This window comes from Lipophrys pholis (assembly GCF_963383615.2).
Source record: "Lipophrys pholis genome assembly, chromosome: 5".
Classification (NCBI taxonomy): Eukaryota; Metazoa; Chordata; class Actinopteri; order Blenniiformes; family Blenniidae; genus Lipophrys; species Lipophrys pholis.
Window position 1 is genome coordinate 10,639,716 of NC_137628.1, and position 12,958 is coordinate 10,652,673.

At 39.7% G+C, this 12,958-nt stretch overlaps 1 protein-coding gene across 6 annotated transcripts in view; it reads left to right on the forward strand.

Moving 5' to 3' along the window:
- Positions 1-3,357: 3,357 nt before the first annotated feature.
- myom2a (myomesin 2a) overlaps positions 3,358-12,958 on the forward strand; it is a gene marked incomplete at its 5' end in the record, with an annotated part of 49,538 nt that continues 39,937 nt past the window's right edge. For 3 of the 6 annotated variants that reach the window (XM_080463417.1, XM_080463419.1, XM_080463416.1), the window contains 6 exons: positions 3,406-3,512; positions 4,305-4,437; positions 7,114-7,206; positions 8,052-8,190; positions 10,692-10,846; positions 12,283-12,375. In XM_080463417.1, the coding sequence (XP_080319543.1) occupies positions 4,331-4,437; positions 7,114-7,206; positions 8,052-8,190; positions 10,692-10,846; positions 12,283-12,375 (587 nt within the window). Of the gene's footprint in view, positions 3,622-4,304; positions 4,438-7,113; positions 7,207-8,051; positions 8,191-10,691; positions 10,847-12,282; positions 12,376-12,958 lie in introns of all 6 variants that reach the window. The other 3 variants (XM_080463418.1, XM_080463415.1, XM_080463420.1) reach the window with 3 other exon arrangements.

A 12,958-nucleotide genomic window follows, 5' to 3' on the forward strand; every position in this document is an offset into this window, starting at 1 on the left:
TAGACAAATGACTTTTGTATATAATTATGTGTAGGTGTGGACATACTCAGATATAGATAAGCTATTTTGTGTGAATATATTTCTGCGAATACGAATGTAATTATTTTTATAGATCATGAACAAAGGGTTTATGTATGGATAAGTATGTGTGTATATGTATATAGGTGTGTATCACTGTGCATATGTGCTTGTACACATGTTGTGACGTGTCAGAAATTAATAAAAAGAAAAACATCAGGGCTGTCAAACACATTTCAGTTCGGAGGCCACATACAACCTGATTTCACGTTGAGAGAGCTCGACCGGTGAAATAGAGTGTACGTGCTGAAAATGCTAACAATTCCGACTGAAAATGATTAAAATATAAATATAAGCCAATTACAGTAAAAGCTTCTGATGCAAAATACAATGAAATGCCCAAAACACTTCTCCTCTGGCTGTTGCATTCTAGGTGTTCTCACAAACTCACTCTGACAGCATGACTTTGTTTATACAACAGCATTCCAAGTGACAACGCACCATTCCTTTCAGGGAGGTTTAGAGTTTAGACAGCAACGTGCGGATAAAAATCTCCGTTTACACGGCAATGACAGAAATGCTAAACACGATGTCGTTGGCATGCCAGGCCACAATGTGGCGCTATTGGTTGTTTTTGTCAAAGAATCAATGTTTTCTTTGAAATTCTTACCTTTTGCTATGTGTTTTCTTTGGATTGGAGCCTCTCGTGAGCCGGTTTTGGCCCACAGGCTTTATGTTTGACACTCCTGCTTAAAGACACCAATTTCTTAAGCACTCATGTTTTTGAAAAGCACTCTCATCTTTAGTACTCTTTGCCATAATACTAGTATAGGAAAATTGTCCAGATTGTTCACCTGCACAGACATATGGATTGTGCAGATACTCACACATGCTGTGATCTCATTTGAGTTGTCTTCTTTGGCCATGAGCTCCTCTAGTTGCTCCCTCTCTCATTCTCACCCTCCTTTTACCGCTTCCTCTCTCTGCAGTGTCCTCCATTGTTGTTGTAGAAACAAAAAGGTGCTCACCTGTGGTATGTGGTATTTTTATAGTCCTTACTTCCTGATTGAAGCGGTAACGATTAACCACTGAGGTGTTTGGCCAGGCTGCACATATATTGGCCATTTAGCCCAGTGTCCTTTTAAATGGCAGTGTTTTGAAATGGCCAACGTGATTCTGTCAGATTGTGTCTTATGTCGAGAATTGTGCATTCAGTGAGTTCAGTGCATTTGAATTGCAAAAGGTGTGTAAAGCAGAAAATGTGTTTTGAGTTTTGGAGACCTGAGAAGAGATTTTGCTCGTTGTGTGTCAGTTTAAAGAATTGTGCTACGTATGTCATTTTAGTTTATTTCCAAACATGTACAAAACATATAAATGCTTCAAACAGTATTTGGATAGTTTTGAACTCTATAAGGTCTGTGAATTTTAAAGTTTTTGACAGTAAGATCAGTGAATTGGTACGATACCAACATTGTGTGCAATTCGTATTGCTCCTTTTTGTAAAATAATGAGTCTTCATAATGAATTTGCACAAGTATTTCCCCAGACCTCCACACCATAAGTTAAATAAGGTAGCACTAGTGTGTTAGCAATTGGAGGAAAAAAAAAAAAAGAGCAGTTCAGATTAAAGTGAGCAGTCTCTGCAGAGAGACACAAGATGGCAGCATTGTACTGCAGATCCAGCACGTGGTGCTTTGAGTTAAGTAGATGACGTGTTGGTCCATCTGGGCCGAGAAGCTCTCATCAACTCTTCTGTTGCATTAAAGTGAGGAAACATGAAGGAAACACGGGATTGTCAAACTGTGGATATTCATTTTAAAACCTGCTCTGCCACGAAGAATAAGCTACAGGAAAGACATTTTGGGAAGTGCAACGTTCTCTGCATGAACAAGCTCCTTAAGTTTGAATCCAGACATACATTTCTCACATAAAGTGACTGTAAGTCAATTTATTTATTGATTACAGGAGGTGAATAACCACATATGTTTCATGATCTTTATTGTTTGTTCTGAAGAAAACATTTAACATTTTGTTTGCATCACATGTAACTAGTCAGTTTTTGTTGATACTATATATATATAAAGTGTGCATTATTGGAATAAATGTGTATATAGAGCCACATGTTACTCACACAGACCATCAGTGAAGGTATTGCATCACTTTGCATTATTTTCGATGCATTTCCAGTTTTTTTATAACTCATGAAGACAGCCAGAATATTTAAATATACTACACAGAATATTTAAACTATAGCTCTGCAGCCATGTGCTGTAACACAGATGTTCCCAAAACTTTTAGGCTGTGCACTTCCTCTCTGATCTCGAGCTCAAACATTACAGTGAAACCAAAGTTTAAAATAGAGGCCACAGTTTCTGTAGAACTTTCTTTCCTCACGGTTCTCTCATCTGATCTGAACGACGTCCGAGTAGGTGAATCATCAATGAGGATATTTTCTATTGCTTGTAATATAAAGTGTACAGACAGTGTGTCATTGTTGATTTCTGATGTCGGATGTGAAGGTAAACGTGTTATTGTGAGATTTAATTTCTTCCACTGTGTTTTTGCTCCCTTATTCCACTGGGAGACACCAGATTCACTGTTAAACTGAGTTAACATGATGCCACACGTATTTCCAGAGGATATGGAGTTTAACACCTCAGAGCTCCACCAAGTGGAGATTATTTGGAGATAAACACAACCTGGAGGCCTGCTTCATTATTAAATCTCTCTGAGGTGTTTCTAGTGAGCAGACTCCCTGCGTCTTCAGCCATTTGATTATTTCTAATAGGTTTGTGTGGTTAAAAATAGCTGCTGGGCTCTTGTACAGTAAGACGTGGGGGTATCACTGTAACCGAGGATCAGTTGGTAAAAATAACCTGCGAGTGTTGAGCCAAGGAGGACTGGACGTCTCCGGAAACCTAAAAAGGTCTCATAAGGCTGTGAGAGTTGAGATCTGCCAGAAAACTCTGTAAACTCATTTCAGGCTGTTTCAGGGATTCTTACAGCCTGAATAGTGGAAACCTCTCAGCGTTGGTCTCTATAGGGGGGGAAAAATGAGAGATTAATGTGAAGACTGGAAATACTCCTTTAATAAATAACATTTTTACTTTGTGAAATCATCTGTGGAAGCACAGTTTTATCCCAGCAGCCTCGTCACTTAAGATACTCAATTATTGTCTTTAATCTGTCATTAAATCATCTTAAAAAAAAAAAAAAAAAAAAAGTAATTAACTAAAGGTAGTGACTTAAACATACCTCCAAACATTTGAATAAATTTGCAGGTACGGATGCACTCTCTTCATATTCAAAGTGCAGAATGAGAAAGAAATTTGTGAGTAAATGCTATATATAGTCTTAAGTGCGTCCATACATGGGGTGGAAGGGGTACAGCATTCCTCCAGTGACAGGAGAATATTTTTGTTACCATCAGCAAGTGCTTTCCAAGCGGCATCAGGCTGGTCTGCCACCGCTTTGTGCTGTTTTAATCTCTCGGGGTAAGTGACTTTCTGGGATTCTTTGCTTCCTGGTGTTTTCTTTTTGGAGGCTTTGTGGAGCCCAGAGGAGAGCAGGAGGAGTCGTTATCGGCTGCTAAGCCTGGAGCAGGTGAAACATGCTGCTGTGGGATGTGGCTGTGGATAATCTGTGTCCTGTGTGGGAAAAGCAGACATCAGTGTGTGAGCTCCCTGAGCAGCACTTCCATACATACCAGGGCATTAAGGGGTGGCTGACCCTCTTATACTAATTTGTATCTGCTAAACACACGCAGGTAAAGCCGTGACAGTGCTGAGGGAATTATTTCTGTGTAATTATTGTGGGACAAAGCAGCAGCTGCTCGGATCTGATGGTCTGGTTGAGTTTGAAGGATTGTGGTGGTTTTGATGGCGCAGCGTGAAAGCCGTAGCTCTGATGGTAATCTGGTATTCAATGGTATCTCACGCTGTTTCCTTCATTTCTCCAATCATGGCCTGGCAGAGTGTGGGAAGCTATTCATAGCTGAGCTGTGTGAGCTGGAAAAGGGAAACTGTTGAAGCAGTCTGTTTGAATTATCTTAAAATGTACTGACTGTTGTTCTTCTGTTATATTCTTGTTTTCCTTAGGTAACTGTTACTTCAGTGAGAGTATTACCCAAGAAATGACTGCTGAGTTAACTGGTCCAAGTGTGAGATGTGGAGATTTGTGTTAATATGACTCTGTGAGGCTATAAAAAGGCTGTATTGTTCATGTCTAGTATGTATAACACATGTTTGGTTGTCATCCTCCTCCCTCCCCCCTCCTGGTGCTTTCAGCCGGGTCTCCTTGAAGTGTTCCAGTCATGGCTTCCAAAGTCATACCTTGGTATAAGAGGAAGTATTCGGGCAACGTCAAAACCGATTACGCTTACCACCACACTCAGCGTGTGGTGAAGAAGCATTCTCAAAGGTAACAGAGGTGAACTGCAGCTGCTGCGGCCGTCGCTTCGCAGATCCTGTTCACTCCCTCGCCGGCTGTCCGCTCCACATCTGGTGGAAGCGCAGCTTTGCTTCACGTCCAGGCATGCGGGTGCGGATTCAAATCGATTTACCAGGCAGGCTTAGCAGGCCTAAACAGCTCTACGAGGCCACCATTCATAAAATGCCTGTGGACATTTAGGACACCAGATAACAATCAACGAAGAGCTGCAGGTTTAACAGACTCCTTCAAAAAGACTCATCAGTGTTACAACCAACAGTGAGAATAAACATCTTTATTACAGTCTTAAATCTCACTGGTGGGTTACATTTCAGCTACAAAAAGACTTGGTTAGGTTAAAAATAAAGCTCCTGGCTTCAAAACCACATTAATCACTTTGAAAAGTTAATGTTGGCCTCTGCGATTCATCCACGCCACCCCATCCTCCTCCTCATGCTATCTTAAATACATTGCTTTTTATTGATATGTAGTTTCCAAAACCTGTAATAACTGACTTATAATGGCATTTTCCACATGAACTCAACCTGGAATATGTGAATAGCTAATAAATAAGCTTATATATAAGCAGCCTTGTGTAACTATGGCTCAGTGTTAGAAACTTCTGTCGAGAATCAGTGACAGGTGGTGGTAAATACCTTGAGTGGGGCTCTTCATTTCATTCTTCATTTTCAGCCAGAGTTAAGTTAATTTAAATACAGTGCGTTTATAAACCACATTATAACAGATGGCTTATTGTTATATGAGTCAAACTGGACTGAGTCTTGTTTTATGAAGCATTACCTAAAACCTGAAACAACCCAGACATAACCTTGTTACAAAAACTTGCTCTAACTTCCAGTATATTTCTCATTAATACACTTTGATCTCTTTAGTGTGACGTCTAACTTTGTTGTAGTGTGCGAAAAGGTCAAATTTGTTCAATCCGGGATTTTGCCTGAAAGTCTTTTAACTGAAAGGTTAAAGTTTTACAACTTTGAGAAGCACCAAATACAAACGTGCAAAAATGACATTCAGAGATGTTTGTTTAGGAAATCTTTAGAGATTGAGAACAAGGCCGTGTTTACACGACAACGTTTTTAATTGAAAACGAAAAAGTTATTTTGCGTTTTGGGTGTTCGATTATGTGACAATGGAGCTCGTAGTAAGGGAAAATGCAACTTTTTGAAAACGTTCTGACTCCGTCTCCATGGAAACAGGGGGGAAATGCAACTTTTCTGTAACACTGCTGATATACATGCGCATCATGGCCATAGTAAATAGTTGGTCCGCACATGTGTGAGTTTATGGACAATAACAACAATGTTTCCTCCAGATTGTCATGACTCCCAATCCATTTTCTCCTGGGACTTGGTAGTTTTATAGTCAACAGTCTCCATAATAACAATCTAACGTGGTTAAATGTCTTAAATGTCCATACGAATGTCCGTGTCCCATTGTTAGTTTTTATAGTGTATTATTCTCTGCACTTGTGTTTGGTTTCATTACCAATATAAACAACAGCACCCACTGGTGGTCCAACATTCAAACCACATCTTTTTCAGCGTTTCTGACATTTCGAACATCATTTTCTAAATATTGCCGCGTAAACATGAAAGGTTTCTGAAACGTAAACTTTAAGACGATGCAATTTCACTTGAAATTGAGCCGTGTAAACGTGACCTTAGCCATTCTTGAGTCTTCGTGCATCCCATGATGCTCATGCTGCTGATGCTCTGCAGCTTTTATTCCCTCTTCTTTCCTGCACCGCTGCAGCACGCTTCTGAACAACGCTGCACCCCCACAGCTCTGCTCTGCAGCACGTTAATACTGACCTCCAGCAGTAAGGCTTTGCTGGCTTTCTTCTCACTGGTGGTGAGACGATGGCAGAACATGCACGGCACAGATCTCAGACCTGCCAGTCATCCTGTACCAAGCTGCCATGTTGTCATGTAGCACCTGCTGACGTCAGACGGCCGAAGAAACCACTTGAACCTGACCTACACCCAATTCCAGCAGTTCCAGCTCCAGACAGGGAATCTCAGCACCAGGCTGCTTCTGAAAGTCGCCCACATGCTTTTATTATTCACAATCATTGGAATTTGGATCCAAGCTCCGTTTGTACATTGGTATTAATGTGTAAATGATGTCAGCACATTGATGTCGTTTACACTTTTGATACCCGTGTGTAAATGTGTGAATGACGTTAACTGTCACCAGTTTTTCTCTTTGACTCCAGTCCAGTGGAAATTAAGAGTCAATCGTGGGTTAATGTTTGCAGTTCAGTTGCAGTGAAGGGAAGTTTTTTAAAAAACTGTTGTATGACACTCTTCTACATTTTACAATATATATGCACGTATTAGCTTTTGCAAATAATATTTTTTTGTTATAGGGTTTTTTGTGTCAGTCCGAGTGCCTATAATTGATTTTCAACAAGTTCAGAAGCAGAGTGGTCAGTGTACTTCACCCTATAAAAGTGCTCTATGACAACTGGGTTTCATTTTTTTCATTTATCTTATTTGTCACAAATACGTTGGACTAATGGGAATCTCCAGGAGGATCCCGGGATCTTTCAGCCCTGCGATTGCTTCTGCCAAGCTAAAAGTCCAGTGTCCACCAGCCTGGCCTTTGTCTCTGGCGGCCTCACCATGTCGGACTTTCCCTCCACAGGAAATCAAGGTTTCAGTCACTGAGCCAGGTGCAGGCCCAGGCCACGGAGGCTATGGCAGAACCAGCCTATACTGTGCCGGAGTTCCGGCAGAGGTGAGTTCCTGCTGCCTGCTGTCATATGTCAGCTCTATTTTAAGTGTAAGGTAATATGAACTACGATCTCTGATCTCTAACCTCTGTCCAGACAGCACATTTCTGGTTTCTATTTATCAGCCGTGATTATCGTCAATTTTTAAGCAGCTTCAACAACAACTGCACAACAAGCAGAGGATGCTTAAATGTAACTGAAAACAGTTTAGGAGGATGATGACCGCATCGACCACAAATATTTTTTAAAAACATTTTACTTATTTTAACAGAACAACAATAATTTTAATTAAATGTCTTCTAGTCCCTTAATCCTAAACACTTTGTTCCACCCAGAGTAGAAACCTTTTAAATCTGTGAATAGTCTCAGATTAATATATTGGCTTTAAACACGTGGTTCTCAAAGTGTGGTGCAGGCCCCTCCTGGGGGCTGCCGGAGAGCTTCAGTAGGACACAGCAGCAGGTACAAATGCCTTTTCCTAGAACGACTTTAATTTCATGCTTGTTAAAATCCCTTGTAAAATGAATAGATTGAGGGTAAAATTTAGAAATCGTATTAAAACACATTTTGATTGCTGAATTAAATTGAATTGAGATGTATTAGTTTAAAAATATAATTCTGGTTCAAAACTTAAATAATAACAGTTTGACTGTATAGAAAGTCCAGATTCATATAGAAATCCTCCCAGCTTCAGAAGAATAGTCCTTATCACTTGTTATGGATCTCAACAGCCATGAGCAGTTTGTGGGACAAAATGTGGTTAAAGTTCCCTGAGGGCTTCATCCTCCCACCCTCTGAGACCATTAAAGTCCTGTTAGTTAGTGGACTGAGTTGATGTTTGTGTTGTCAGGACCGCTGAGGAGGGTACGGAGGAGTACCAGAGAGTCAGCGCGAATGTTGGGAAAGGACTTGCTGTTATTGAAGAGGAGCTCCACAGGATGAGGATGGCCACCAAGGCAAAAGTGGAAAGTCTTAATATTCAAATGGAGGTGAGCGTTTTTGGTGCTTGGAGCCACTCCAGCTCCGTCTTCATGTTGATATATGAAAACTTTTCTGAAACGCTGCTACTGCACATGTGCACCATAGCCGTAATAAATAGTAGTTCTCAGCACATGCCCAGTAGTTCAACAATAAGAACAATGTTTTCTCCATCGTGTCATGACTCCCAGTCCATATTCTCATGGGACTTGGTAGTTTTATTTTGACAGTCACAGTAATAATCCAACTTCGTCGTCTGTCCATGCGAATGTCCGTGTACTCCCATTGTTAATGTTTATAGTGTTTTGTTATGAAGGTGTTATTGGTAAAAAAAAGTTTGAGGAATCGTAAAAGTGGAATTTATAGTTGTGTACCATGAGTTGTTTACTTGTAGATTTTTTTTTTTCTGTCCACAAATACAACACCACATTTACACATTCACAAATTCTTAATTACAGGCGCACAAATTCTATTTTACATGTCTTAGATTAGAAAACTGACACGTTCACATTCTTCCTGCAATTGTTGCAGTAACTTTGGTGAAAAACATATTTTATGCACCGAGTCACAGATCTACAAATCAAACATCGCAGCTCTCCGCTGAGATTTCTGGTGTAAACCACCTGTGTGTTTCAGTCAATGAAGAAAAAGGTGTTCCTTATTTGAGATTGACTGATTTCACAGCCAATCAGAGGGTATGGGCTTTTGTCCCACAGCCAGTCAGAGGAGAGAAGCTTTTGTTTGTAGTGAGTTGTGAGACGAGTTCTCCCCGCTTGCTTTTTCCTCCGTTTCCGCCTCAAAACAAACAAAAGCTCCTCTCCTCCGCAACCTTTTTTACCAAAACGTTTGCTGACATTATGGGACATTTCTTCTCGTCAGCTATGGGGCAGGATTTTAGAAGCAGTGATATAGCAATGATAAAAAAAATGCAATAATCTTCTATTAATATTAGATCACTTATGTGTGTCACTTTCTACACAAACTGACTGCAGGTGTTAAACAGTGAGAACAGTTGACTGGAAGTGGCATAATTTTTGCATTTTTATTTCAGAGAGGTGTAACATTTTTGTCTTACAAACATGAATTACTGAAAACAATGTAGTTTGCTTGTCAGGCCAGTAGTTGGTGCTGTGTATCAACCTGCACACAGGGGACAGTAATATTTAAACAGTATAGTACTGTTAATGAACATTGTCTCCATTTTTGCAGATCATGATCTTGTACATGTACACTTATTTGAATGAGTTGCTGTTGAATTGAAGAATAACCAGCTCAAACACTCTGAGATTTACCATGGATCTACTCGTACATGTGTAATCAAACTATGTACTGCGACCGTAGCCTGTCGGTGCAGTACTTGGTACTTCGGAAAAGTGTTGTTATTACTGTTTAAACTGAGACGAAGACCATTTGAAAGCATTTCAATCTGGAAGCTGTTTTCAAACACTTCTCTTTTCAGTGACTCCAAACACCATCATTGTGTAAACAAACACCATCATTGTGTAAACAAACACCAGAAAGTTAATCATTTTCAGTTCAAAACAGCCTCATACCCATGAAACAAACAGAAGTAATAAGCTGCAGGTCTACATATGCGATGCAGTGAGACCAGCACATTAGCAGATAAAACAGTGGAAGCACTTGATCAGAGAAAATTAACTGGGTGAATTAGGGATGAATGATACGGGATATGCGCTCATATCTGATATGCAGATATTTTTAAAACAAAATATCAATCTAATCCAGAGTGACTGGATGCGTTGGTGCATCAAAATCACGTGTCCATAGAATTCGTCAATTTCATTGTCTATGGTGTGAAACACATCGCAGTGCAAGCTGAGTGTGGTGTGGCGTGTTTCCAGCGGCATTACGAGCTGCCCTCAGGTCATTTGAATGACAACTTTCTGCAAATGAGGTGTGGGGAGCTGAAGTCAGACACATTGTGAAACTTTGGTGAAACTTTTTTCTTGTTGTTTTTTTAATCACAGGCTGAATTTAAAGCAAACACATATGGCTATGACCCCCCCCAAACTATTTTCTAAATTAAAATAACAAATTCCAACTCAGGTTACTGGAAAAAGCCATTACTAATACATTTTGTACCAGATATTAGTTATACATACACTGTAATCACTGTCTTACTGATGGTGTTTTTTACTGAAAATTATAACACACTCTTATAACGATTTTTTTTTTAGACATATCAGAGTTTTTCATTGAGGGTACAGTGTCAAACATGACGCATCCCTGCTTTAAATAATGAGATGATACTGTGTTATAGCTAAAAATAAACTGCCTCATGCAGCAGATTTTGGAAGTCAGATAAATAAATATGACGTTGAATCCTGTCGGCTGAGCTCACCTCTTTAAGCAGTGAAGTCGAGTATTGATGACAGCAGGTTCAGAGAAGAAGTCATAATGCTTTCCTCTTAATCACACATTAAACACCTTTACGATGTGAACTGAGCTCTGTAATAATGCACTCAGCTGTACGTATATTTCACATGTTCAGGTCAAGGACATGATGAGGAGGAGGCCGGAGTATCTGGACGATATTCCCAAGATGCCGGACTTCCTGGTAGCCCTGAGGCCCCACACCGTGTGGGAGAAGATGCCCGTCAAGCTGTTCTGCACCGTGCAGGGAAACCCCCGGCCCATCCTCAAATGGTTAGTTTGATATCTCACATGTTAAACCAGCATGCCACAAAGAGTTTACAGTATAAAATCTGGTAGAATATGAATTTATGGAGGTTTTATCCGCTTAAAGGGCAAGTGGCCATATTTGGTAACATTTCACTGGAATATTAAAACAATGATGCTTAATTAAAGTAAATTTATGACAATTATGAAGCTAGTCAGAATATCAGCTTCACATTTCTCATAGTAAGATAAACATAATTGTGTTTTGCACCATTTACACCATTTTGATTGACAAAAGAGCTCTTTTACAGAATATTTTTTCTGTACATAACATATACAACAATTTATATTTTTGATTTATCAAATAGAAATGCATATAATCATGTTTGAAAATCTAAAAATATCCACATATTTTAGAACTGAATGTGATGTAGTTAAGACAAATTGATACAACTACAAAAAAATGTTTGATGTTGCAGCGCTTATCTTGTTTTATTTGTCCAAATTTCTACAGTAAATCTACCCAGTGGGCTTCATACAGTCCACTTTTTTTATTATCTACAGATCTCAACAGCAAGTTAAAAGAGTTTTTGACTTTGACTACTTAAGATGAGGCAGTATGTGAGTTTTACAGTTAACTTGATTTGTGAGAGTTGGCAGCCTTTCTTTGTCTGATTTAACTACTGTGCGATACAGATCAATGTCATTCCTCTTTGGGGGTAAAAGCATTTTCTGAGCAGAGGATATGTAAGCCAGAGGTTTAATGTACATATATTATTGTTCATTTTATTTACTTAACTTTATTTAACCAGGTGAGTCCCTCAGGAGTTTGTTGTTCCCACCTTACAGTGAATGAGATTGATTATGTTAAGTAGGGAAGCACCGATGCAAGAAGAAGAACGAGGACTAACCTTTAGCTACTTGCTGATACTGAGTATCGATACGAGAGCTGTCATGCAGCCTCGTTTATACTCCAGACGCGAGCGATACGTGAAGACTACGTGTTAGTGTGAACCACCTCTGCAGCCTCCGCACAACCTCTCTGTCAACGCTACGCCCACCTCCATCAGGCTTGAAGGCTCCAATATATAACTGCAGCTACATTATACATGGCCCAAAGTGCAGCGTCTATCTTCTAAGCTCTGTTATTTCAGGAAAAGTATATGCAGATTTTTAAATCACCCAGTTGTTAGGACAGGCAGTTTTTTGGGGTTTTTTTTGCAAATAATTTAGCTAAAATGTTACTATTAAAATATAATGCAGGTCTCAATATTAGAGTTATCTTTTCATTTATTTAAAGTGTCAACTGTGTTGATTGATAAGGGAACATTTTGTAATAGTGTTTTTAAAATAGTTTCTTCAGAAAAACAATACATTTTGTTAGTTGGCTGTCCCAGTGGGAAGTGATGTTGGTATTTAAAGTGTAATTGTGGTGTGAAGTAACTCACTGTTAATGTCTGCAGGTATAAAGACGGAGTGCCCGTGAATCCTCTGAATGCCCCTGGAAAGTACAAGATCGAGAACAAGTATGGCGTCCACAGTTTGATCATTAGTAGGTACGTAGCACTCAAGAGGAAGACATTTTAAAGCCAACTCACACATTAGAGATCTTTGTCCTTATAAAAAGTGAGGACCGCTGGTAATTATTTCAAAGAAGCAAACCACCAGGTGTTAAAATTCTGGAAAAGACGTCATGTGCAATGTAACAACCTCATCATGGCAAAGCATCCGGGGGTCTGTTAGGCCCCGTTTACACAACAGGGTTTTCATGTGAAAACAGAAAACCTTCCTTGCCTTTTGAGAGTCTGTTTACACAACAACGGTGGTCAAAGCGACTGAAAAGGCAAGTTTTTGACAGAGCTTGGACTTTGTGGAAATGGGGGACATTGCAACTTTTTGAAATCACTCTGTCTCTGTGGAAAACATCATTTGTTTTGAAATGCTGCTACTGCACTCCAACTTGGTCGTCTGTCCATACCAATGTCCGTATACTTCCATTCCTAATGTTTATAGGGTAGCATTCTCTGCACACGTGCGTTTGATTTCATTACACGAACAAACAACAGCACCCACTCGTGGCCCAACATGAAAATTGCGCAACGGACAGTTTTCAAAATGCTGTGCGTTAAAGGCAGAAAT